This window comes from Pan troglodytes, chromosome 5 (genome assembly GCF_028858775.2).
Source record: "Pan troglodytes isolate AG18354 chromosome 5, NHGRI_mPanTro3-v2.0_pri, whole genome shotgun sequence".
Classification (NCBI taxonomy): domain Eukaryota; kingdom Metazoa; phylum Chordata; class Mammalia; order Primates; family Hominidae; genus Pan; species Pan troglodytes.
This window is the reverse complement of record NC_072403.2, coordinates 124,042,584-124,069,590: the sequence shown is the minus strand read 5'-3', so window position 1 is coordinate 124,069,590 and position 27,007 is coordinate 124,042,584. Positions and strand designations below refer to the sequence as shown.

The 27,007-nt window shown below is 37.4% G+C and overlaps 1 protein-coding gene across 3 annotated transcripts in view; it reads left to right on the top strand.

The window, feature by feature from the left end:
* Nucleotides 1-26,160, top strand: part of LAMA4 (laminin subunit alpha 4) — a 145,665-nt gene extending 119,505 nt beyond the window's left edge. For all 3 annotated transcript variants that reach the window (XM_009451861.5, XM_518696.9, XM_054686192.2), the window contains exons 26-39: nucleotides 708-850; nucleotides 1,830-1,968; nucleotides 2,427-2,564; nucleotides 4,216-4,349; nucleotides 5,266-5,430; nucleotides 6,233-6,386; nucleotides 13,096-13,283; nucleotides 14,829-15,018; nucleotides 15,974-16,129; nucleotides 17,365-17,524; nucleotides 19,270-19,400; nucleotides 20,512-20,605; nucleotides 21,073-21,192; nucleotides 25,695-26,160. In XM_009451861.5, coding sequence (XP_009450136.3) covers nucleotides 708-850; nucleotides 1,830-1,968; nucleotides 2,427-2,564; nucleotides 4,216-4,349; nucleotides 5,266-5,430; nucleotides 6,233-6,386; nucleotides 13,096-13,283; nucleotides 14,829-15,018; nucleotides 15,974-16,129; nucleotides 17,365-17,524; nucleotides 19,270-19,400; nucleotides 20,512-20,605; nucleotides 21,073-21,192; nucleotides 25,695-25,840 — 2,058 coding nt within the window. In that variant the 3' untranslated portion in view covers nucleotides 25,841-26,160. The remainder of the gene's footprint in view (nucleotides 1-707; nucleotides 851-1,829; nucleotides 1,969-2,426; nucleotides 2,565-4,215; nucleotides 4,350-5,265; nucleotides 5,431-6,232; nucleotides 6,387-13,095; nucleotides 13,284-14,828; nucleotides 15,019-15,973; nucleotides 16,130-17,364; nucleotides 17,525-19,269; nucleotides 19,401-20,511; nucleotides 20,606-21,072; nucleotides 21,193-25,694) is intronic.
* Nucleotides 26,161-27,007: the final 847 nt, after the last annotated feature.

Below are 27,007 nucleotides of genomic sequence, written 5' to 3'. Positions count from 1 at the left end.
GGGAATACAATAGGGGTCACCAGGGGTTAGGGGATGGGGAAATAAGAAATTGCTGTTCAATGGGTATAAAGTTTCAGTTGTGCTAGGTGAGTAAGTTCTCGAAATCTGCTGTACAGCATGGAGCCTATAGTTAAAACTAATTTAAAATTTATTTAGGATAGATCTCATGTTAAGTGTGCTTAACACACATGCTCACACAGACACACACACCACAAAGGGACACAAGGAAATGCTGGGAAATGTGTGATATGTCTCTTACCTTGATTGTAAGATGATTTGAGTGTTTGCATATGTCCAAGCTCATCAAATTGTATACATAAAATATGTGTAGTTCTTTGTGTATCAACTAGACTTGAATAAAGTTGTTTTTTAAAAAAAAAAGAGAATGGTGGCACCTGTTTATAGTTCTTTCCTGAATCCTCTCAGAAGGAGCAGGAGGAAACAATAGGTCTAATCGCAAAATTTTTCTTGGGCTGGCTCCCTCTTCATACAGACCTCCTTTCCCAGAAAGTGTGAACTGCTGCTTGTAGAAGCAAGAGTTTTCAAGTCTGTGAGAAAAGAAAATCTATCTATTCCCCATTTTGTGAACAAACAAGCACAAAGGCATGGAAGAACAGCTAGTATAGCCAGGAGAATTAAAATATATAGAAGTCATCAAAGAACTGAATATTAAATAATCAAGGCTTACTATATATTATCTCTCCCAGATCTCAATCATTTACCACAATGATAAGAAAATGATCTTGGTAGTTGACAGAAGGCATGTCAAGAGCATGGATAATGAAAAGATGAAAATACCTTTTACAGATATATACATTGGAGGAGCTCCTCCAGAAATCTTACAATCCAGGTAAGGCTTTTTGTTAAGTAGCTGTTTGTTCCTAGCAATGTACTGGGCTGGCAACATCCAGGAGAGGTCTAGTAACAGTGTACGCACCCTTACTTGCTACTTTTACACACAGGGACAGGCACAGGCACACACATTCATGTACCTTCAGGCCCTCTGCAGTCAGTCCTCAGGACCTCCTGAAATTAGCACCACATAGATGTAATCACAGATTTCTTCAATTATTGTATTACTCTTAGAACATGATCTAATGCAGTATTTCTCATCAATAATAGGAACGGTGGAACATGTATATTGTGTGAAGACAAAACAGCATTTGTCCATTTACTTTTGCTTTAGCCTTAAACCCATTTTGAACTCTCCAATAGCATCTGAGCTACACAAATTTTTAAGGTTATCCAAAGGGTTGTGTATTATGTATAATGAAACATTAAGACACTCCCCTAAACTTTGTTGATTACAGATGTGTTGGAAATAATGCCAAAATGGATTCATTAATGACGTGGATTAATAAAAGTCTGAAGACCTGTGTTCAAATCCTAACATCGCTTGTGACATAAGAGAATAATTTATTTCTTAATTTCATTTCTTAGTTTCATTATGTTAAACCCTGTGAAATTACTAAGAATTGATTATATTTCTGTGTAACGTGTTAGTTCCTATGATTCAACCTAATAATCATCTGCTAAAGGGAAATAATAGCATCTCCATCTATTTCTCTGAATTGTTATAAAGATAAAATGAGATAATGTAAGTTAGAGCATTTTGAAAACTACAAGGAACAAATTGGCTTGATGTAGAACAAAACTCTTCTATAGGCAAAGATTAGACATTGCTGTGTGCCTATCAAAGAAAGCATGAGAATATGAATGATTATAAAGCCATTACAAATGACTATAAATAAATGCAAATTCCATAGCCTACATATGCAGGGTAACATCATCATCATGGCTGTATCAGTGAGGCTGAATTTCTTTTCCAGGGCCCTCAGAGCACACCTTCCCCTAGATATCAACTTCAGAGGATGCATGAAGGGCTTCCAGTTCCAAAAGAAGGACTTCAATTTACTGGAGCAGACAGAAACCCTGGGAGTTGGTTATGGATGCCCAGAAGACTCACTTGTAAGAACCACTCAGTCAAAAGCTTTTTAATAAACACAATACTTATTACTCTCAAAAGCTGGAAAAGCTCTTTTCAGCTTCTCTCTGATCCTAGGTACACCTTGGGTTCCTTTCTGCCACCACCAGAAAGAAGAATCATTAAGCTAGAAGGGCTCTTGTGCATGGGGTTCCTCTGTGACTTGTTCATTTGCTTCAGTTTTCCATCGGTGGGGCATCTAACACCCAGAGAGGGTGTGCTAGCATCATTGTTCACTCAGGTTGGAGTCAGTGGAGAAGATGAAACCCCATCTCTCAGAGGAGCTCCTGGTGTATGCCTGAATTCCAACATAGACCAGAAGTGGGAAAATAAACTATTTACGTAGAAACTAACAGGCAAGGCCCTCCGTATGTGAAACATTGATAGTTTTAAGCATTTGATAATTCTCAAAAACACTATCTCCACTTGTTTTGGCACACAGATATCTCGCAGAGCATATTTCAATGGACAGAGCTTCATTGCTTCAATTCAGAAAATATCTTTCTTTGATGGCTTTGAAGGAGGTTTTAATTTCCGAACATTACAACCAAATGGGTTACTATTCTATTATGCTTCAGGGGTAAGTATTTGTTTTTCTCTGAGGAAACTTCTTTGTGATAATTGTTTTGCCTATTAAAAATAATTTGTAATGCATGTTAGAAGTGATTTTCTATTCAGATTAATTTTGACTTACACGTAGACACACAGAATGCCTCATTTCAAACACTTTATAAAATATTATATGTATTGTATATCAGAAGTTCCTAACCTGGAATTCATAGACCCACCCCCAAGGGTTCATGGATAGAATTCAGGGGGGTCTGTGGACTTAATGGGAAAAGACTACATCTTTATTTTCTCTCACTGAAATTGATCATTTTCTTTGATTATGACTCTAGGCAACACACCACAGTAGTATTACCAGTACCTGTGACTTTGTCATTAATAGAAATCACAGATTTTTTTGTTTCACATTACAATTGTCACAGAAATCTCAGAATGTCATTTTTGCTCATTGCTGCTTCTAATGTTATTAGGTCTGCTATGGAATCTTATTATTTAATGCCTTAATAAAAAAGTTATAATAATATCACAGATTATTTTAATATTTTGAAAACTGTATTTCAATATGATTGGTATCCTTTGTATTATTATATGTTTTGTTTTATACATTTAAAAACATTATTTTGTGAAGCAGTCGCTATCTGTTACCAAAATGCCAAAGGTGTTTCTGGCACAAAAATTCTCAAGAGTCCCTGTTTGTATGCAATGAACAAACACATTTGTGATTTAATTTATAAAAGAGTAAAAAGAACATACATACTTCTCTTAGATTTGCTAGAGAGCATTTCAGCTCAGCTTATAAATATATGTTATTTCAAGAATAAACTAAGGTCTGTAGAGGATTGGTGACTGTAAGATCCAACTGATGGGTCTCTGAAAAGGTCATCATCAATATATACACTGATGTGCCAGGTCATCACATAACTTCTGAAAGCAGCTTTCACTTTTCATATATATTACCTGCATCTGACACATTTATATCCAATTTAATTGGAATCAGTAGAATTTGTGAGAACTTACCCAAAGCATTTTGTAGAACTTCTGACCCAAACCTGCCTCAGACTACCCTGGTTAGTTAAATAACACTTTTTGCCCATAAAAAGTAGCCTATTTTGAGGGCAGACTTAAGAAGTTGGTGCCCGTATAAGGAAAGAGAAGCAAGATTAACATTTGCCAAATATTTTAAGACAAGCAATAAGCAAATTCAGATAAGAAGAGCTAACTTGCTTTTAAAAATGTCTCTTCTGCCTCTAGATGAAAAAGTGAAAGATTTTTAAAAGCCAAACTAGTAAATTAACCCTTGCCTAGTCATCTAGCTACATCCCCAAGGAGACCCAAATATCATCTATTCGAAGGGATTAAAAGTAAGATTGAAAGTAGGAAAGTAACTGAGACTGGGCTGACAACTCTCAGCATAACAAAGTCATCAAAAATTTTCAGTTGGAAATATAGGAGATACATTTTTCTACTGAAATGTGTCTAATTTTATAAGCAATACCAGTAGAAGCAATAAGGTATTCTTGGTTGTTATTTATAGAAATTATTTTACAAGCAAATTTCCTACACACTATATTGCCTTTAAGCAATACCATTCAGTAAATGTTGAAAACGTTTCCGCCTTTTGGATCCCTAGACTCCCTACTTACATGCCTGTGCTTGCATTTCAGTCAGACGTGTTCTCCATCTCACTGGATAATGGTACTGTCATCATGGATGTAAAGGGAATCAAAGTTCAGTCAGTAGATAAGCAGTACAATGATGGGCTGTCCCACTTCGTCATTAGCTCTGTCTCACCCACAAGGTATAGCTCCTCACTTCATATTTTTTCCACCATGTCTATTTGTGGGACATGATTATGTCAAAAACCGCTATGAATAATAGGCTCTCCCATACCTTTTCTAATGTTAAAACAAAAATGCTAGAAGGAACAACTTATCTTCCTCAAAAAAATATTGCTATTAGTTTCCAAGACATGTAAAATAAATCACTATGAAATTTCTTAAACTAAATATAAGGGTTCTTTTTCCAGGAAAACAATAGGTTATAATCTCCTTGAGGGAAATGCCTACTAATATAACCTACTGAACGGAGTGCAGTATTTTGCACATAGAAGGAGCTCAGCAAATATTGGTCTTGTTTAGACCTTGAGTCAAACAGTTGAGAATGCAACATTTATGGCATTTTAAAAGCTCGAACTTCATCTTTAAAATAGATAATACTGAATTTATTTTTCATAATAAGAAAGTTTTCTGGAATAAGAAATGAACCTCTGCTGCTATCCTATGTCCGCTTTTGTGGACATAGAAAACATGAGTAGGCTTTTTCTGGGCCCCACTTCCAGTAAGGATCAAAATAATCTAATGTGCTTTGCCATGAACATGGTCTTCCACAAATGTGATTAAGTGATCATCATAAGGTATGGTTTTATACACACACACACACACACACATACACACAAAAATAATGCTGATGACTAGTCATCTGAATTTCTTGCCTTACGGGTTTAAATTCCAATCTTGGTTTGGAGGATCTTTTTTGTATATAGAAATATCCAACCATTTTATCCTGGGCCTCATGAAGAGTTTGGCAACTCGCTGTCTTTTCATTAACCACATGTTCCATTTCAATTTCTTGAAAAAACCTGCTTATCCAACCTAGAGTGGGTCAAGGTAAAATGCTAGCTCTGTGGTATGTAAAGAAGCCTTTTTCTTTTGCAGATATGAACTGATAGTAGATAAAAGCAGAGTTGGGAGTAAGAATCCTACCAAAGGGAAAATAGAACAGACACAAGCAAGTGAAAAGAAGTTTTACTTCGGTGGCTCACCAATCAGTGCTCAGTATGCTAATTTCACTGGCTGCATAAGTAATGCCTACTTTACCAGGTATAATATTTTTATTATTAATGAATCTGCATGATTGATAAATAAAATCAAGACAACAGCAAAAATATTAAAACTGAGAACTATGAAATGTATCTGAGGCATTAGGGGATAGTAATTAAAAGCTTTTATGTGCTTGAGAAACTGTCATACTTGGGTTTCTGTGTAGGTTCTTTGCCCTTTAATTTCCATATGACCTTGACTAAGTAAGCCTTCATTACTTCACCTGAAAATGCAGATAATAATGGTGCCTGCTTGGTAGGTTTGTCATGAAGGGTAAATGAGAAGATAATGCACATAAAGCAACTTGTACAGTGTCTGGCATACAGCAAGCTATAAATATTAGATGCAATTATTTTTGTACTTATCATTAATGACAGAGTAACATACCCAGAGGTTTACAAAAGTCTTAATTTAATGCTTGATTTTAAAGAAAGCTATTAATCTAGGTCCTTAACAAAGACAATAGGGGTTCCTTGAGTACAAGAACAAACAAGGGAGGAATTTAATATAGATTAAGAAACAGAGGCAGTTCCAATCATCCAGAGTGTGTTGAGGGAAAAGATATTCATTATTATAAATATGTGATGCCAGGCACATAGTTATTAACAGGTTGAATGTTAATTTAAAGGGTTCTGGTTAAGAGTGGCTGATGGGTAAGGACCCATCACACATACACACACACACATATGCACACACACACACACACATTTTAATTGCCAAAGCTCTTTGACTTCCATAATTTTCATCATGTAATTCTGAACAATATTTTTAATATTTATTTTTTCCTCTGTTACAAACACAGGGTGGATAGAGATGTGGAGGTTGAAGATTTCCAACGGTATACTGAAAAGGTCCACACTTCTCTTTATGAGTGTCCCATTGAGTCTTCACCATTGTTTCTCCTCCATAAAAAAGGAAAAAATTTATCCAAGCCTAAAGCAAGTCAGAATAAAAAGGTAAAAGATAATGCCGTTCTGACTTCCTAATTGTCATCATTTTCCATGCACACAGTTCTAGACACTGCTGTTTTAGAGAATTTACTTGATACTTTGCAACTACGTACATAGGAAAGATGGGATTCTTGCAGTATCACATATTCTAGTTTACCAGATTTGTTGCATTAATTCTTTGTTATAGAAGCATTTTTTATTTTTTATTGACATGTAATAATTGCACAAATGTATGGGGTACAGAGTGATCTTTCAATACATGTATATAATGTGCAAAAATCAAATCAGAGTGATAGCATGTCTATTATCTCAAACATTTATTATTTCTTTGTGTTGGGAACATTCAAAATCATCTCTTCAAGCTATTTGGAAATATACAATAAGTTATTGTTAACTGTAGTCACTCTACCATACTATAGAGACACAGAACAATTTCCTCCTATCTAGCTGTAATTTGGTACACATTAACCAACCTCAGCCTATCCTCCTCCCGCCACTGCCCTTCCCAGCCTCTGATAACCACAGTTCTAGTCTCCTGTGAACTCAACATTTTTAGCTCCCACTTATGATAACATGCAGTATTTGTCTTTCTGTGTCTGCCTTATTTCACTTAACATAATGTCCTCCAGGCTCATCCGTGTTTGTTGCATCAGTTCTTGTTCCAATGAACAGTCTGAATCAGCTATTTATTCATACTTCCAACTTACAATGGTTTCCCTTACAATGGTTGAAATGTCCCTGTGCTTAACAGTTTGTATAAATAATACATATTATTTAGTACTATAATTCTGTAGTATCATTTGCTTTTGTGTAACAATTTTAGGCTTTTGTCACAATCATGGAAATTATTCAAGTTTCTGATCTTACCCTGGTTTTTCCCCTCCTTCCTGGACCTTCACTTCAACCACTCACATGCACAGTTGGTCTGTGACATCGGCTAAAGCTACTCCATTATCAAAATCTTGAGTTCTAAAATTCCATCCTGGCTATTCTTTCTCATTCATTTACTTCAACTGTGTACATTATTTGCCTTCATTACAAGTGGGACCCTTAATCCCTTCTAATTCTATCAGTTTAACCCTCCCCACCTCTTTCATGATCCAATTTTAAGAGTGTGCTCAGATGTCAGTGTTCCCAGCCTGGCCCTTGCCACCAACAACTCTCATCTGAGTAACTGCATCACCTCCCAGCAGGTCTCCTTGCTTCCACCTTGTTCCCTGATAGCCTATTCTCAACCCTACAGTCAGATCCTTATAAACATAAATCATATCATGTCACTACTGTGCTCAAATGGTCCCCCAACTACACTCCGAGTAAAAGCCCAAGGCACCACAATTTGTAAGAGGCCCTATGTGATCCATGCCTTACCCTGAGTTCATCTCCTCCTACTTGCCCACCTCCCTCACTCTTCTCCCCATACTGGCCTCCCAACTATTCCTAGAACGGGCCACGTGTACTCCTACCTTAGGTTCTTTATTCAGGCTTCCCTTCTGCTTGGATCACGCTTCTCCCAAGTATCTGCACAGACAACTTCTCCTCCTTCTACAATTGTTCAACTCTCACCTGTTCAATGACCTACATTGACACCCTATTGAATACTGCAGCCTGCCTCCTACCTCCTACCAGTAATACTGCTCTTTTGCCTCTTTCTATTCTTTTTTCATAGTCCTTATATTTTATTAGCATGCTTTCTTTATTATGTTTATTATTTATTGTCTGTCTCCTCTACTAAAATGCAAGCTCATTCATTTTGTTCCCTGACATATAATAAGCACTCAGAACAATGCATATAATAGGTGTTCAATACATACACAGCTATCTGCATCATAGGGTTGTAACAAAAACTAAATGAGTTAATGCATGAAATGATATGCACTTAGCATAGCACAAGGCATATAGTAAAGCTTCAGTGAATATTAGTGGTTATATCTCTATAGAGCCTTATGAGTATTCTGGAGGATTGGTTCCTAAAAGTAAAATTGCTTGGCTCAAGGGAATATGCATTTTCAATATTGAGGCAATACCAATTTACACTCCCACAAACAGCATTTGAAAGAACATATTGTCCCACATTATTGTCAACAATGAATATAATCAAATTTCTATAATTTTGCAATTCTGATGGACAAATTGAGGTTTTAGTTTGCATTTCTTTGAATGCTAGTGAGGGTGAACATCTTTTCAGGGGAAGAACTGATTGCCTTCCAAGGCTGGCTTCTGGACCATCAGCAAGAGGGAAGTGTCTCCACCAGCTTCTCCATTCTGATGGTTTTTCACTGACCATTATATCTTGACATTTTCCATATATTTGAGCATATGTGGACTACTTTTTTCAATCCTCTTGAAACTTCTCCTTTGTTCATACATGACTGCTTTATCAATGTTAACAAAATAATTTTGTGTGTGTATAATTAAAACTTAGAGTTTCTTAGGATCTCTTCCTGAGTTTGACATGGAAGACAGATAATTTCATTGATTCTCATGAAGGATTTTGCTGGAAGATACTATGAAGGAGTTTTCAGAGTATACTATAAAATTCTAATAGAGTCTTGCTGTTACCCTCATACATTGATGCTAAAAGATTTATCCTGAAAATTTTTTTATCTGACACTTGAACACTGGTCAGAGGTTCATAGGCAGCAGATTAAAATTACAGGCTGATAAGGGACATCAACCTTCTCAAACAAACACAGTTACCCCTTTAAATAAACACAGTTTTCTAAATTAAGTTGTCTATCAAATGTGATTTCCCAACAAACATTCAATCTCAAGGTTATAATAAACAGCCCTACTAACACAAGGTTTTCCATATTATAGGAAACTTGTTAACCTTTATGGTAAATAGTGTTAGACAGAAACTTGACTTTGTAATAACAAGATACAGAATCACCATAGATTTCAATTATATTTTATGGTAACTAGAATGTCAACATTTGCTAATCTTTTCTTACATTGACCCTTGTTTCAACAGCTTCATAAATAGCTACCAAGAAAAATGTATGGCCTCTGACCTAAATTTTCATCAAGGCTGCGTCAAAGCAATTGGGATTGTAATAATTTATTTTCACAATCACTTCCTAATATCCCATTTTATTCACTTACTATATTCATTTAACCATTAATAGACTTTCAGTTGCTTCTAGTTTTCTCCTTTTATAGCCAAAGATCTTTGTAGGTAAATCTTTGAGTATGTTGCTGAACAAATCTTTAAGATAGATTCCCAGAGGCAGAATTATTGAATCAAGGCAAATTGCTTTCCAAAAAGGTAACACTGATTTCTAGTTCCCTATGGTATTTGTGAATACCTGTCTTATCACCTATGTTCCAGCCTTAAATTTTTTAACAATGTTTATGTTTCAAATTTAACTGGGAAAAGTTTCTCATTTGGTGTTTAATAATGAACATTTCAGGTATTGTAACAGACATCATGCTAAGGTATCTGGCAAACCACTCTCTTCTCTAAGAACTGATTCCCGAGCTAGCGGGCAGGCCCTGTGTTTTAGATGCACGACCTCACTTCCCTGGATATAGATCACTGGACCAGGGTAGATCACGTGCACGAAGCTGGGCTATCAGATTCTCTTCCTTGGAAACTTAGAACCTAGAGAGATTAGCCTGAGCTGGCCATTGAACAGAAAACATGTTGGGCATTATGTTAATTATACACAGAGGAAAAAAGGCTCCTTCATAGAGTGAAAGGCAAAAAGCTATCCTGCTGAGAAAGAAAAATGAAAAGAGATGCTCTGAGAAATCAGAAACCTCCAGAAAGGGAGTGCCTTGATTCCTTCTAGCTTTCCAATTGATTCTAGTCCCTGCTGGGACACCACAATACTATCCTATCTTACATTGTTTAAGATACCCTGGCCAGGTGTGGTGGCTCACGCCTGTAATCCCAGCACTTTGGGAGGCCAAGGCAGGTGGAAAAAGAGGTCAGGAGATCGAGACCAGCCTGGCCAACATGGTGAAACCCCATCTCTACTAAAAATACAAAAATTAGCTGGGCATGGTGGCGCATACCTGTAATCCCAGCTACTCGGGAGGCTGAGGCAGGAGAATCGCTTGAACCCGGAAGGCAGAGTTTGCAGTGAGCTGACATCGCGCCACTGCACTCCAGCCTGGGCAACAAGAGCAAAACTGTCTCAAAAAAAAAAAAGATACCCCTATATCCTTATAACACATTGCCATCTTTTTCTTCAGTAGCTCAACTAGCTTGGCTGTTACCTGACACAAAAGAATCTTGCTAAATTGAACTAGTACTATCAGTGGGATTGCAACTAATAGGCCCACAGAGAAAACAAAAAATTACACTGGTAAAGCCAAAGTCTAGTGGAGTTCATTGAGAATCACCATACACATACCCATCTTAGGATAATAAACTGAGTCTCAGTGTTGTATGGTATAAAGTAATTAAGTTATAACTTGGCTATTTTATCATTACTAAGAGTGTGAATGTCTATCTGCAGAAGAATTAGCATATTTGGTTGCCATATATAAAGACACCCGAGTTTATTGATTTTTGCAGCAGATGAGTGATGCAGCCTACATAGTCATGTATTCCCACATTGAAGCAGAGTAAGGCAAGGCTGGTAAATTGAGATTGTTCTGTTTCAAATAACCCTGTGCTTCACTGAGCACCTAGAGCTAAGTGGATACACTGACTAAGAAAGCGTGAGATCCTTTCCATCCAAATGGAGAAAACAGGAAGCAGCCAGAGTTGGGGAAAGTCCTCTACCCTCACTCTCACTCTGTTCTCTCACCCTCACTACAGGCCCTATGCAAAGTATTTCCAGCTGGGCCTTTCACTGAGACAAAAGTGATCATATCTCCTATCATAAAGCATATTACTCCACTGGGATTGAAATAGAGCAGGGATTTGGGGAAATTTTCCTAAGACATTAGAGTTAAAGAATCTCCTGGCAGCCCTACTCCAGCCCATTCTGCCTACCTACGGCTTGAAGCTATAGCCATTATCTGTAGGTGAGAGCCTGGACCAAAAAGTATTGGTAGCTGGGTATATTTCCCCCATCCAAGAGAGAAACCTTGTTTCTGTGGCAGTAAAAATCAGGTTATGAGTCCTGATAACTGCATAAAGAAGGGAAGAGGGAATGGTGGAACCAGGTGGGCTTTCCTTTAGGACATGAGAGTCTATGAGCTCCCACCTCTCTCCAACCTAACCACCACTGTGAGAGTCTCCACTGCCAAAATCCAACTGCACGAGCTGCTGCCCTGAGAGCAAGAGACACTGGCACAGCTCGTCTGTCCTTTAATTAATTAACCTGCCCTCTGCCCAAAATCAGATCTAGATTTTGAAAGTAATTCTGAGATTTAGCTAAAACACTATTTTTTTCTGGGGGGGGGGGTTCTTGTCTTTTGCCCTTATGAGATTAAGGGTTTTATTGTCCATCTGTTCCAATCTACTTTATATCTTCCAGAAATTCCACACGGCTTGGTTCTGCCAGTAAAAACCCTCCTAGATTTCCAGGACTGCTGTGGATTTATTTTTATGTATATAGTTCTGACACTTCAATGGGAATAGGGAGGCAGGGACTAAAGGTGTATGCTCATTCAGTAATCCTGAACCAGAACTTTTCTTATCTAATCCTCTCTCTCATCTTGTCTGTTGCCTGTGAGTGTGCATTCAGTAATCCTGAATTTTTGTATCTAATCCTGCCTCTGTCCTCCCTGCTGCCACACATTTCCTCTTCTATCAGGCCTTCCTTGTTACAAGCTGTCTTCCTAGGTGGCTCAGAGCAGGCCACTCCCTCCCTGCTTCGAAAGCAGGATGAGGATGTGTGGCTCCTCATCACCTAAAAAACAAAACTTCCAGCAATCATCTAAGGTCCTATCTGGCACCAACCTGTTTTCCAATTTGCTATTATAACTGTTTCTCCAAATTAATTTTCAGTTCCTTAAAAAACAGGAATCATTTCTCATTCACTTTCTATTCTCCACTACATGCCACCCACGGGAGGCATGTATAATCATGGATTTCCTTCCCCTTTACTTCTACCCATTCGATAGTCACCAAACATTTGCTTGAATAAATGACTAAATACTTGAATTTATTTGCATTTGCTTTTATTTTGCTTCAGAAATTGAAACTAAATAATAATTAAATATTAGCCTATACTTGCACAACTCTAAATTTTAGCATCGGCCATGCAATTTTAAGAGCACCATGTGTTTAAAAATTGTTTAATATCCTGTCACATAAAATTCTGCTACATATCCTATCACCAAAAATATCCTTAAGTATTTTGAAGATGTTGCTATGTTAACTTTTTACACAACATGCATAAGTAATAATCTGTGTATTAAAGTAACATTAATATTGTTTCTTATATGAGGATTTTGTTGATTGATTCAGGGTCATTTTAATTGCCAACTTTGCCACTTTTCACTATTATTTAAGATGTGCACTTAATTTAAATGATAGAGCATTTGTCTCCATAGCTTCAGTTTAACTTTGCTTTACTACCATGCAGAAGAATTTGGGGTTAGTTAACATGCTATGTTGTTGATGTTACTGCTGCAGCTACTGCTGTCATTTGCTCATGGGGCTAGAGGTAGGAAAGAGAGGGGACCTAATGTTCCATGAATGGAAAATGCACAAATAATATATAATTTTTTATCCTTATTAATGTTGAGGACATCACAAAATACTTTTTGCTGCTAGTATGTAACTTTTATCCCTTAATTTGGTTTACTTTTATAGCGAGGGAAAAGTAAAGATGCACCTTCATGGGATCCTGTTGCCCTGAAACTCCCAGAGCGGAATACTCCAAGAAACTCTCATTGCCACCTTTCCAACAGCCCTAGAGCAATAGAGCACGCCTATCAATATGGAGGAACAGCCAACAGCCGCCAAGAGTTTGAACACTTAAAAGGAGATTTTGGTGCAAAGTAAAGTAACACACTATACTCCTAGACTCCTAATGACATGGCTGGGCTCCATCTTTGTTTGTCACATGTCATCGTTTTTTCCTATCTTTCCTTTCTGTGCCACCTTAATCCTATTATGTTATCATCAAAATAAATACTAAATAGTACATGATTTATGCTATCAAAAGAATTATATTCTCTGTGACTTTCCAATTGTAAGGTTCATAAAACAGTATTCTTCCAGGATACTGTATTTGATCAAAAAGAAAAGACAATCAAGGAAAGGAAGATGGAGCAAGTTTCAAATGACTCATCATCTAACATTGATATCCCCCGCCCTCTCCCATACAAATTGCTTTCAGATTGTAAATGGGAGTGCATTTGAACTGCTAGAAGGTTAATAAGGAAAGGCATTGAAAATACAAATATGCTTGTATGTTTATGACCCTCCAGCTATCTCCAACCCCATCGCCTCTTTCCAGTATTTCACAAATCTCCAGTTATCTGATATTACTGAAGAATTATTTTTACAGTTTTAGCACCCAAATATTTTTATATAGGTCTTACATAGCTCTGTCAAACATTCATAGAGGCAAAGTATTCAATAAGAAATCTCTAATACCTTATAATTTGCTACCTGCCTAATAGGCAGAATCAGTATTTTGTATTTTTCAGGAAGAATTTAGAGTTAATCAAACTAGAAGTTAACCTAATGAATGTATCTTATCCATAGCCTGGGGCTAAATTTCTAGAAGGTTTTGTTTAATTTCTACACACTCGGGTAGCTGCTTTTTACATGTGGTATCCATTAATTAATTTTTACTGGGAAAAAATTTTAGTCTGTGTTTTAGATAGTGCACAACTATCTAAATATTATTTGTATTATTCACTAGTATTTTGTCCACATGGATAAGCTTCTTTAACATACATATTTTTACTAAATTGCAGCCTTTTTTTTTTTGAGACAAGGTCTTGCTTGCTCTGTCACCCAGGCTGGAGGGCAGTGGCATGATCATGGCTCACTGTGGCCTCAACCTCCCAGGCTCAAGTGATCTTCCCACCTTAGCCTCCCAAGTAGCTGGGACTACAGGTGTGCACCACCATCCCTGGCTAATTTTTAAAAATTTTTTGTAGAGACGGGGTTCTACTATGTTGCACAAGCTGGTCTTGAACTCCCAGGCTCAAGTGATCCTCCTGCCTTGCTGGTCTTGAACTCCCAGGCTCAAGTGATCCTCCCAAATTGCTGGGATTATAGGCCTGAGCCATGGCACCCAGCCTGCAGCCATATTTTCAAAGCAAGACACAGTAAGATCCTTAACTGAAACAACATTTCCTCAAATGTGGGATACATCCTTGTTGTATAAGGAAGTAGAGAAGAATTTACATTTTTGAACTAGCCATGCTAATTTAATATTCATTAATAATACTAAGTGTGGAATAATGTTGCTTGGGATTAGATAGAATGGCTACTTGTTTATTCTTCCTTACACTGTATTATTTTAAGAAGTTAGAGATTATCCTCAGTCTCATTTTACATATGGTAATCCCTTTCTTTTCATTTACCAGATCTCAGTTTTCCATTCGTCTGAGAACTCGTTCCTCCCATGGCATGATCTTCTATGTCTCAGATCAAGAAGAGAATGACTTCATGACTCTATTTTTGGCCCATGGCCGCTTGGTTTACATGTTTAATGTCGGTCACAAGAAACTGAAGATTAGAAGCCAGGAGAAATACAATGATGGCCTGTGGCATGATGTAAGTTGAAGGCAGAGAACAGCATTACCAGCAAATAGCTACCATTGTCAAATGGACACTAATGGGCCTCCATTACTCTCTCTAGAAATACCCATTTTAAAATTCTGCTGCTGCACACTCAGAATTCAATTTCAAAAAATTGTATTCCTTATAAAAGTCTTGAAGCATACTATTTAAAAAGAGACACAGGCTGAGCGTAATTATTTTAACCAAAGGATCTGAAATTTGGTTTTTAATGATTTCTCACTTATTTTCTACTGCCAATAGGTTTTTACTTTTCAGCAATTATTATTGAGTGTCTTTTATTGGCTAAGCTGTGGAAGATACAAAGTGAATAGTAAATCAGTTAGGAAGATAGGATACCACAGTGGGAGCAGATAAATATTGAAAGAAATTGGTGGGTATGTAATGTCAAGAGTAAGCAATGTAACATGCATTACAAGTAATCACAAGAAGTTTAAGTGGGAGAGAACATATGGCCTGTTCTGTCTATATGTGGCCTGGTTAACTGGGAAAAGCTTCATAGAGAACATGGAAAAACATAAGCTATATTCAGAAATTAAGCTTTAAATCATTCTATCTAGAGGTCAGAAAATATATAGATCACTTCCTCTAATACCTGAAGTGGTAAATGGAAGATGAGCAGGAAAAAAATACACCTATGCATATAAAGCAAAGAGGCCTGGAGACAGCTCACAATAAAGGCATATGCTGTATAACAAAACAGAATCAAATGAGGGATAAAGTTTCTGCCATTCCAAAAACTGCATTGCCAGAAGCCTACTAAACAGAAGAGATAAACTCCTGACCTTCAGAGACGGGGCCATTTTAAAAATAAACTTTCTCAAGATTTCCCACAGCACTGCAATAGCAAAGTTGGAAGAAGAGGAAACACAGCCTTTTCTGCAATCTTGGAATGTACCTGAGATGTGCTATTGTCCTTCTCTTCATCCAGGTGATATTTATTCGAGAAAGGAGCAGTGGCCGACTGGTAATTGATGGTCTTCGAGTCCTAGAAGAAAGTCTTCCTCCTACTGAAGCTACCTGGAAAATCAAGGGTCCCATTTATTTGGGAGGTGTGGCTCCTGGAAAGGCTGTGAAAAATGTTCAGGTAAGCCAGGCATGACCAGGTAGAGCCACTGACCATTAGAGCCAGAAGATCATCTAATTGAGGCCCTCGTCTCACAGATTAGGAAACTAGAAACTAGCACCAGTAAAACTGTAGTTTTCTGGAAATGGGATATCAAAGTAAGTACTGTCTTATGGGCTGCCTGTCTGCCCTGTTTACAAAGTCAGAAGTAATCTTTCGATTCTAAGGTAGATGTGAAATGAAAAAGTTTCAGAGGCATAAATTATCATGAAAATTTATGTCTCAAGGAGATCTTATTTGTTCAGGAAGTACCCATACTTTTAATGTAAAGACATAACAAAAAAGAAAGCAAATCATTGCATTATACATTATTGAGTGAAAAAAAAAGTTTCAGGTCATTATGCAAACTACAATCCCATTTTTCTTACACACACACACACACACACACACAATTTGTAAATGTATAAGGAAATGTGGTTGCCCTGGGGAGAAGTGAGAATATAGTAGAAAAATATTATTTGTGTAATTAAAAAATTAAAAATATTGCACTTATAAAAAATTTAGCAATAAAAGGAATGCATCAAAGGACTAAATTTTTCTTAACATAAATATAGGTTGGATTTTAGCAATGTTAAAAATAATTTCTAAGACCTATTAATATATGTAGATGAAGCAAAAAAGATGGTTTACATTATAATTAGATTTTAGATAAGCAGCCCCAATTCCATGGCAATCTCTTTTTTAAAATGTCCAAATGCAGGACAAAATCAGTTATCTTAAGTGGCCCAAGTTTCATGTCCTGTGATATGATAAATTCTCAACCACAAAAACAGCTCATGAAACCAGAAATGAAAGCTTTCTGCTGTTTATTTGGCTATGGTAGATTTAAGTAAAGAACTTTGCTAGCCCTCATCAGCCTTAGGTGATCTTGGCACAGCTGTCATTCTTGAGGGAAAACTAGGATACTTCTAAATATGCAGTTTGAAAACCACAGCTGCAACTTATTGTGTCGAAGTGTAACATAAAAATGTCCATAGCTTAATTACTACAGGTTGACATTATCAAATACAAAATTCCAGCTTCAAACAACCAGTTAGAAAGCAACTATCCAGGAAAGTACTGATCATTCAGATATCTGAAATAAATAAAACAAGGAATTACGTGGTTTCCTTCAGGACTCAAACCCCCTCATTTTGCTTCCCCTTGGTGCATTTGTGTTGAGAAAATTGATTTTAAGAAATATCTTCTTCCCTCAGATTAACTCCATCTACAGTTTTAGTGGCTGTCTCAGCAATCTCCAGCTCAATGGGGCCTCCATCACCTCTGCTTCTCAGACATTCAGTGTGACCCCTTGCTTTGAAGGCCCCATGGAAACAGGAACTTACTTTTCAACAGAAGGAGGATACGTGGTTCTAGGTAACATTAGTCATGTTAAAAATATGAGTCATGAAATGCTTCTTCCTGGAGATGGCTAACAGGGAATATCAGGCCCAGAGTTAAAACTGAAGAATGCCAAACTCAGCCCTAGAAGATGACCTCTTCCCACAAGAACCACCTTTCTCCCTCCTGCACTCCAAACCATACACGCAGTCCCCATCCCTGTATACTCTCCCTGACCAGGCTTCTCCACAGCTGCCAAACTTCTGGATGAAGACCACCTGGGCTCCTTTAGAATGTCTATGCTGCTCCGTGGCCTGATCCATGTCAGTTTTTGGCCACCTTGCTCCTCAAGGTCTTGCTCTGCTCCTTCTTGGCATGAACCATTGTCCTACTAAAGGAAGTCCCACTTTCTCCCCATGACTTGCAACACCAGCAGACAACGTTATCCTTCAGAAATTTTTATTTCTGGCTTTTTATTATTCTCCTTGACCATTACTCCCTCACTCATTCAGTTTTTATTGTATGCCTCCCGTAAGGCAGTCCCTATGCCAGATGATGGGACATAACAGTTCTAAAAATAAATAAAATCCTAGCAGACTACACACAATCATCATCTAATTCATTCCAAGAATATTCTATGGAGCAATCGCTGGGTGTGAGGAAGACACCAGAATAAGTGCCCAGAATTAGGATAGGAAAGGGTATAAAGCTGCATGTTCCCTGCTCTCAAGGCACTTAGGTACTTTGCACATCCCCTGAATAAAGAAATTACACTGCAGCCAAGTATACTTTTTAAACCACCACCATATCCAGCAGAACACCCAGAGGTAGTATTTCCTCTCTGTTTATCTCATGATTTTACTTTCCTGCCTCACCCATCTTTACCCCTTCACTAAAACACCTACACTTACAATTCTCAGCCTTTCATGGAATTTCAGTGATAAGAACTCTTAACGGTTTGGACAGCTGGGAATACAGAGCAAACTGCACAATTTATATACTACTCCATGAGCACTAACTAATAACAGGAAAAAATTTTAAATGATTTATAGGATACATTAAATGAACATTATTTAGATGCCCTGGTTTGCAATGAGTCTCTTGGAGTAAACACAACTATTCTTAATAAGAATTTTATTGGATCACCTCAGTAACAGCTCCTAAATACTTTCTCTGCTCTTTCTCCTCTGAAATGCTGTACAGCACTGGCACCAGTTAGGTTTCTGTTTAATAATTATTTTAAAATACAGGTCCAATCAAGACAGCTGTCTTGCTCAGTGACTGTAAAATAAAGCCTAACTTCCATACTTCACCACTAGAGCCCTTCCCAGTGTGGCTCCCACTCACCATGCCTCCTTCTCCCCTGGCAGGGACAGTCCAGCCACAGTGGCCTTCACAGTGCTCTCCAAGCATTCCAGCCTCTGTACCTGTGTTGAGTCTACTTCCTCTGCCCAGATTGCCCTGTCCTCCTCACTTGTGAAATATTCAGTAGTGCTGCTGCTAATTGGAATTAATTTCTCCTCCCCTGAGCTCCCATAACACATATTTTGTGTGCTGTTGCCAGCCTCACACCCCACAACAGGATTGATGCATTAGTTATCTTGGTTCCCCACAGAGCTTTCCACAGTGAGTTTGACATGGAAAAGCCACTTTCTACTTATCTATTAAAAAATGGATCAAACTTTCAAAAACAGATAAAAATATATATAATTACAAAATCACACCATAGTTACAAATATGATCTTGCTGTTCTTGGGATCTTATAGTGTTTCTCTCCACAGATGAATCTTTCAATATTGGATTGAAGTTTGAAATTGCATTTGAAGTCCGTCCCAGAAGCAGTTCTGGAACCCTGGTCCACGGCCACAGTGTCAATGGGGAGTACCTAAATGTTCACATGAAAAATGGACAGGTAGTGTCTGAAAAATGTTTAACAATTTGTCTCATCTGACCTTGGATTCTAGATCTGAAGCAGATTTATTTCACAGAATTATTTCATCAATCTTTCCTAACTGAAAAGAAATATAGGAAAGCTATAACATGAAATGTAAATGTGGGCAATATTTGGATTCAGCTTCCTATGTTGAAAGTTGATTTGGCTAAAACAAAGAGTCATAAAAATACGGCAAAACTATCAAAAAAATCACTAATAACAACATAGTTTTAAGAGAAGAATGAGAAGAACTTTTTTTCACCAAATGGAATCAGCAAACATAACTATCAAAATCAACAAACACTAAAACATCTTTCTAAACATCTATAATATGTATGTATATCAGATATATGTATGTGTACTAGATATGTATATATACTATACATATTATTCTCAATTGATAGAAATAAAAAATTATGTTGTAATGCCACTTTCATCCTAAGATACTACTAAAGAATATTCATGGAAGTATTCAAATAAATATTAAGAAAAAAGTATATTTTCATTGATGCTGCTAACTTAACATAACAGATTTGTATTTGGGTTCTAGTACATTCTATTAAATTATATTGAGCCATCACAATAAAATGTATCCCTATTTGGTGTTTACTATTTGTTGGGTACTATTCTAAGCTTTACCTAGATTAACTCATTTAATCCTCCCAATTATCTCCATGATGTAGGTAACAGTATCGCTTTTAATTTACAAACGAGAAAACTGGGGCAGAGAGTAAGTTAAATAGGAGACTGGCTGTCTAGCTTCAAAGTCCATGTTCTTCACCAATACTTCAACCTGCTTTGTATAACACACTCAATCTTTAGAAATTAAAGGGATTTATTCTATTTCTTATTGTCCCTCTCTCGCAATTTTCTCCCCTATGAAGTCACTTTGTTCTCTCCCCAAAGAGCACCCCCAGTTGAACCTATTTCTATAGGCTGCCAAAGAGTGACCCCTTGTGTTCAAATTGCAAAGCTAATCATGTGTGAATATTTGTTGAAGTATTGCTTCACTGTGGTAAATTATTTAAGAAATTCAGTTTTATCACAATGAGGACAAACTAAATCATACAATGTGTCCTATCTTTTGCAGGTCCTAGTGAAAGTCAATAATGGCATCAGAGATTTTTCCACCTCAGTAACACCCAAGCAGAGTCTCTGTGATGGCAGATGGCACAGAATTACAGGTGAGAACACTGACTGCCCTGGGGAGCCTGCACACCCAACTGTAAGATTATGATCTGGCAGAACTTAGGCTATCACTTATATGATAGGTAATGCATGACAGTCTAAAAGTATCCAAGAAAAGAAAATCATGTTATTATACTATTATGTGTATACTGAATCCACATGTGATTTCAAAATATGAATGCTGCAAAATTGTGTTAAGGGGTTGCTTCAATAATGCATAACTTATAGGGCAAAAAAAAGTAGCACAAGAATATTCTAAATATTCTCCCTTTCTAAGGAAAATGTTACAGTAATCTCTTGGTTAGACATTGTTAGACATCATTGATGATTTTAATAATATAGAAGAAATTGTGGGTTTTATTTTGGAATAAATAAAAGCAATTGCTGTGATAAATAGTCTTTCTCAGGTTAAAAATTCATCACTCCAGTGCCACTTATGACCAGTCTTTGCCCTGCATTTCAGTTATTAGAGATTCTAATGTGGTTCAGTTGGATGTGGACTCTGAAGTGAACCATGTGGTTGGACCCCTGAATCCAAAACCAATTGATCACAGGGAGCCTGTGTTTGTTGGAGGTGTTCCAGGTAAGTGTTGTTTAAAAAGGAAAAGTTCCCAATCCAAAAAACTGAGTTCTCACAATTGTTATTGTAGAATTGAGCCATGTGTTTTCATGATGCACCTAGTTACTCAAAGGATTTTATATACAGTGTTGTTTAAATGGAAAAGGCACAATAAAGTGACATGTAAGAACTAGACCCCAGCATTCCAGCCAGTGGCTATTACTCTCCCTTGCCATATTTGCTTATTTTTTTCTTTCCTTTCCCTTTTAAGTGCCCGCCACACACATACACACAGTGAAACACATACTCTTATTTTATCTCTAACACAAAGAAAACTCATTGACTAACACTACAGTAGGATCTGAGAACTCTGGAGGATTAAGTTTGCTGTTAGTTGCTCCCCTTCCTCAGTAGGAAAAAATGCACAGTTCGGTCCATGATTAGTCTGAACTGCAAAAACAGCTGCAGACCATAAGTTGTTGTCCATTGGTAGTGACATTCCCTCAGAGAGGTTCCCAGCTGCAATTCTGTAAACATCATCAGTCACTGCTGCTGTCATCTGCCAAGAATGGTGTATAATCCCGGATGGTGACAGGACACTTATGGACAACACACAAACACCCCAATTGTTTTAAACCTCTGAAGCAAGGACCATGTCCTCATATTGAATGCATTTGTTTTTACACATTTCACTAACTTGGAAAACCTGAATGCTATGGCTGGGGAGTGGGATTTAAAAGGGAAATAACCCAGCTTTTGCAGCTGGAACTTGGTGGGGAGTTTTTGATTGACATATCATAGTTGTACAAATTTTGGGGGTACATGTGATATTTTGATACCTGTATACAATGTGTAATGATCAAATCAGGATAATTGCAATATCCACCACCTAAAACATTTATCTTTTCTTTGTGTTGGTAACATTACAATTCTTCTCTTCTAGCTATTTTGAAATGCACAATAAATTATCCTTAACTATAATTTCCCTATTGTACTATGAAATTCTAGAAATTATTCCTTCTATCTAACTGTATTTTTGTACCCATTAACCAAGTTATTTTCATCTCCTTCTTCCTCCTTCCCTTCCCAGCCTCTAGTAACTACCAACTACTCTCTACCCCTCTCCATGAGATTTACTTCTTAAGCTCATATATGTGAGTGAGGACACATGATATTTGTCTTTCTGTGCTTGGCTTGGTGGAGATTTTAATAATCTTCTAATAGATTATTTTTAGACTGACCCATAAAGACAGACAATGCTTTAAAGAAGAGAGCAAGAAAGCACAGATAAAATTAAGCATCTGACCTTGGGTACTCCAAAAATAGTAACAACTAAGCACTCTTCTTTGTCTGAATTTTTCAAATACTAGTGTTGACAATAATGGTAACCCGGTGTGAAAAGAAATATTTGAGACCCTCGCAAAGCAACTCTTCTCCTCCTTTGTCTCCTGCTTCCACTTCCCTCTCCATTCCCCAGTCCTCTCCCTGTTCCTGACTTCAGCTTTGAAAGGATTCTGACAAAGGCCAGCACTGCACTTCATGCAGGTGCAGCATGAAAAAGTCTCACATGAGTGCATATTTCTGCACATTGCTTCCCTCCAGAAATCACAACACAGTTTAAAATGTTTCACAGGTTCCCAAGGGCCTCCAGGATTAAATTCACCATAGCATGCAAGCTCCTTGATCATCTGTCTCCTCCTTGTCCCTGCCTTCGGGATCTCCCCACACCTTCTGGGACTTGCAGTTCCTAAATGTTCAACGATGGTCTCTTTGCTCCGGGCCTTTCCATAAGGGAACTGGGCCTCAATTTCTGGGAAATGTTCTTCCTTTCCTCCCCTAGTACCTTTGTTACGAAACAACTTCTCCTATTCCTCCCCATTCTAACTCCTATTGACCTTTAGGACTCAGCTCAGACTTTTACTTACAACACGCCCCTTTCCCCCTAGGATGTATACACATACTGCTGTTGTAGCACTTAGCACAGAATATTGTTGAAACTAAGAAGTGCATTCCTTGATGGCAGGGAACATGACTATATCCAACACACAGCATGGATTGTCTATTAAGCATTGTGCTAGGCTTTGGGAGGTGGACAAAACAAGCATGGCCCTCCCTCATGGAAGTTGGAGTATTTGTCCTTCACTATGCCACCCAACGTGCTTACTACATCTTTCAAACAGATATTTCTCTTTGATTTTTGTTTGTTTGTTTGCTTTCACAGTCTGATCCCAGCCTCACACACTGCCATCATCCCTCACTACAAGAGTTGCTAAGCCCTACAGACTGGACAGGCAAGATACACCTAAAGCCAAATTCAGCCTGCCTGAAACACAGAATGAATAGCAAACTTTAGTTAATAAGCCAGCACAGGAGCTAGCAGGCCAGAAGGGCGTAACCACCAGCCCACTCCACCACTGCAGCTTTTAAATCCATCTAAGAATTATGCCAGCAAGCCTAGAATAAAAGCAACTATAATTTAAGATGAAATGTAATTAATTATATCATTTTGAGCTGTTCAAGATTAATTCCACTAAAATCACATCAGAAACCAGGCATTAAGAGGATAGCTAAAGAAATTAGGCTAAATAAAACCCCTAAATGCACTGAATTCTCCAAGAATACCACTCAGAACTCTGGTGACTCATTATTTCTATCCATAAAAAGCTAACGCATAAAATTCCTAGAACTACACACCAAAAAAGTCAACTTTAGTGTGTGATAGTTTTAAAATCAAAATTAAAAATCAAATAATTTTTTTTCTGCTGGACATGGTGGCTCGCGCCTGTAATCCTAGCACTTTGGGAGGCCAAGGTGGGTGGATCACTTGAGCTCAGGAGGTGGAGACCAGCCTGGCCAACATGGCGAAACCCCATCTCTATTAAAGATACAAAAAATAGCTGAGTGTGGTGGTGAGTGCCTGTAATCCCTCCAGCTACTCAGGAGGCTGAGGCAGCGGAATCGCTTGAACCCAGGAACTGGAGACTATAGTGATCACAGATCACACCACTGCACTCTAGCCTGGGCCACAAAGTGAGACTCTGTCTCAAAATAATAATAATAATAAAATAAAAAGGTTTTGTTAATGTAGCCCACCCATGGGTCTAATCATTCATTCCTCTACTGAAAATCCTGCATTATTTGTATATAGTCAAGCATTCAACCTGGGAAACATTCTCTCTAAAAATCATGCATTAATTTCATTAATCAATTACTTAGGATCCTAGGGCACTGTACTGTCACTACCTACAATTAATTGTGTGGTGAATTATTCAGACCACTAACTGCTACATGAATTATTACCTCCAGATGATTTCCCTCATAAGCCAAAGGATGGTAAGCTTGGGCAGAATCAAAACCTAAGTTCTAAGTCAGGTCTCCAAAGTAAGCAGAAGTATTAGATGTTTCTACCTCTTATAAGCATTCCTGTTCACTCATTTCTTACCCAAATGATGAAGTACACTGAGCAGGCTTGAAGAATAGTCACACTAATCTAGAGACAATAAAGGGAATTGATCTCTCAGGCCCCTTCCAAATCTAAAACTTTTATGATTATCATTCTAAATATAAAATGCTATTTCCATGATTTATTTTCAGTACACAGCTTCTGCATATTCTTACCCTACATTGCTTAGAAAACTTATTACAGCTGCTTGCTGATGTTTCATTTGCTGTTCTATGTTCTTTCCTGAATTACTAGTTTCTAAGTGTTTTCCATCCTTTATCTGCTACTGCTCACATAGCTGTTTGTAAATAATAATAAGCTTTGGCTAAATGGATTTTAATTTTATATTTCTAAGCTCTCTAAATTGCTTTAAATTATATTGCTTCTATCATCCTAACACATTTAATTGTGTCTGTACAATTAATAAGCATAAGGCTTCTTCTAGATTTCTAATTAAGATAAGAGGAGAAAGTTCCCTTGGCATACCACAGGGCACTTGTGCCCACACAAAGACTAAGCGAGTTATCATTACCCTATTTATAGTTCTTAAACCCTGAGCTCAGAAAAATTGAATCTTAGTTTATTCGAATTCATTACTTTCTCATTATATTTTATGAACAGGCAAAAATGTAGAGGCTTAAGGGTGAAGGGTAATGAATTAAACAGAAATATTAACCAAGTCCAAAAATAGTGTGGAAGCTAAAATTTCTTTCCTCCTTCTTAGCAAAGTACACATTATAAGTGAGGCGCAGGTGAAATTAACTTTAAAAAACATAGGTAGATCATGAAAATTCACTGCTGAGGCTTTACATGTAAGTGGTAAATTTCAGCCTTGAAAGACAGCTACAATACACAGAAATGTGATCATGGAAAACATGGCAAAACATTAAAATTACCACATGTCCATAGGACTTCACAAGCAAATAATGTTACTGAGAAATGAGTCAATTATAACTATGTTCTATTTTTGAAATGTAAATCATGCTGATGATATGAACAAATATGTATACTTTTACCAGGAAGTAATATTTGGGCTTGGAATACCTCAATTGCAATCTTTGTTTTCATTTCTTGCTCTTTTCAGAATCTCTACTGACACCACGCTTGGCCCCCAGCAAACCCTTCACAGGCTGCATACGCCACTTTGTGATTGATGGACACCCAGTGAGCTTCAGTAAAGCAGCCCTGGTCAGCGGCGCCGTAAGCATCAACTCCTGTCCAGCAGCCTGACACGACAGAGCACAGCTGCCCAAATACAAAGTTCTTTAGAGCACTGAAAGAAACACAAAGCCAGCCAGGAGGAACAGTAACTCTTCCTTCTGGTGGAAGCTTTCATCGAGTTGAACAGGACTTAAACGAATCATCAGGGACCGGATATTTCTTATTTCTCATTTGGATTCTTAACCTTGAGTCCAGAGTGTCTGCAATGGACAACAATTGAAGGAGTGGCAAACTTACTTGTATTGAGAGCACACGCAATTCCTACTGGTGAAATTACTGTTTCTGTTTCTAATAAAATAGAAGGGATTCCAAATAAACACTTGCACACATTTTTGAAGTGCGGCTAGATTCTCAGATTCAACTTTCTTCCAGGGAAGATAACTTTCAATCTATATAAAAATCTCTGTCCTAAAACTACCTTTCTTTATTTTGAAGAGACTTACTAACTTACATATAATCTAAATTAGATAGTAGATTTGTTTTTAGCCCTTTTGTTTGGTCTATCAGTATAAGAAGAATATTTTAGGTTTATAGCTGAAGTTATCAAGGTTTAATAAAGTAAATTTCTAACAGAATACTAGAAAAATGCAGTATAATTTAATTTTTTCTAAATAAGAAACAAAGGAAATCAACTACTTTTTCCCCTTCCTTATCTCCTTAAAAGAAAAATAAAATTGTACATGAGAGGAGGCTTCTGTAGGTTATTATTACCATTATTGTCTGTTCTATAGGAATCATTGAGGATATCACAGCAAAAACAGTAGGACAAAATCATAAAATTCAATTTAAGAGTACACAAGTCCTTTTATTAAAAGTTTGCTCCTAGCCTGGGCAACATAATGAGATCCCATCTCTACAAAAAAATTTGTACATGGGCATACACCTGTAGTCCCAGCTACTTGGGAGGCTGAGATGGGAGGATTGCTTAAGCTCAGGAGTTCAAGGCTGCAGTGAGCTATGACTGCTGACTGTACCTGCACTCCAGCCTGGGCAACAGAGTGAGATCCTGTCTCAAAAACAAAGTGTGCTCCCCACATACCTGCAACACAACTAGTCTTATTTCTAAAATGTTATAATCTTTTTTCCAAGTAGCTACATTAATATAGTCTAGAAAAAAATGGACTTGAATAGCTGGTAGAATATTAAAATATAGAAATGAAATAAAAGAAATATTCG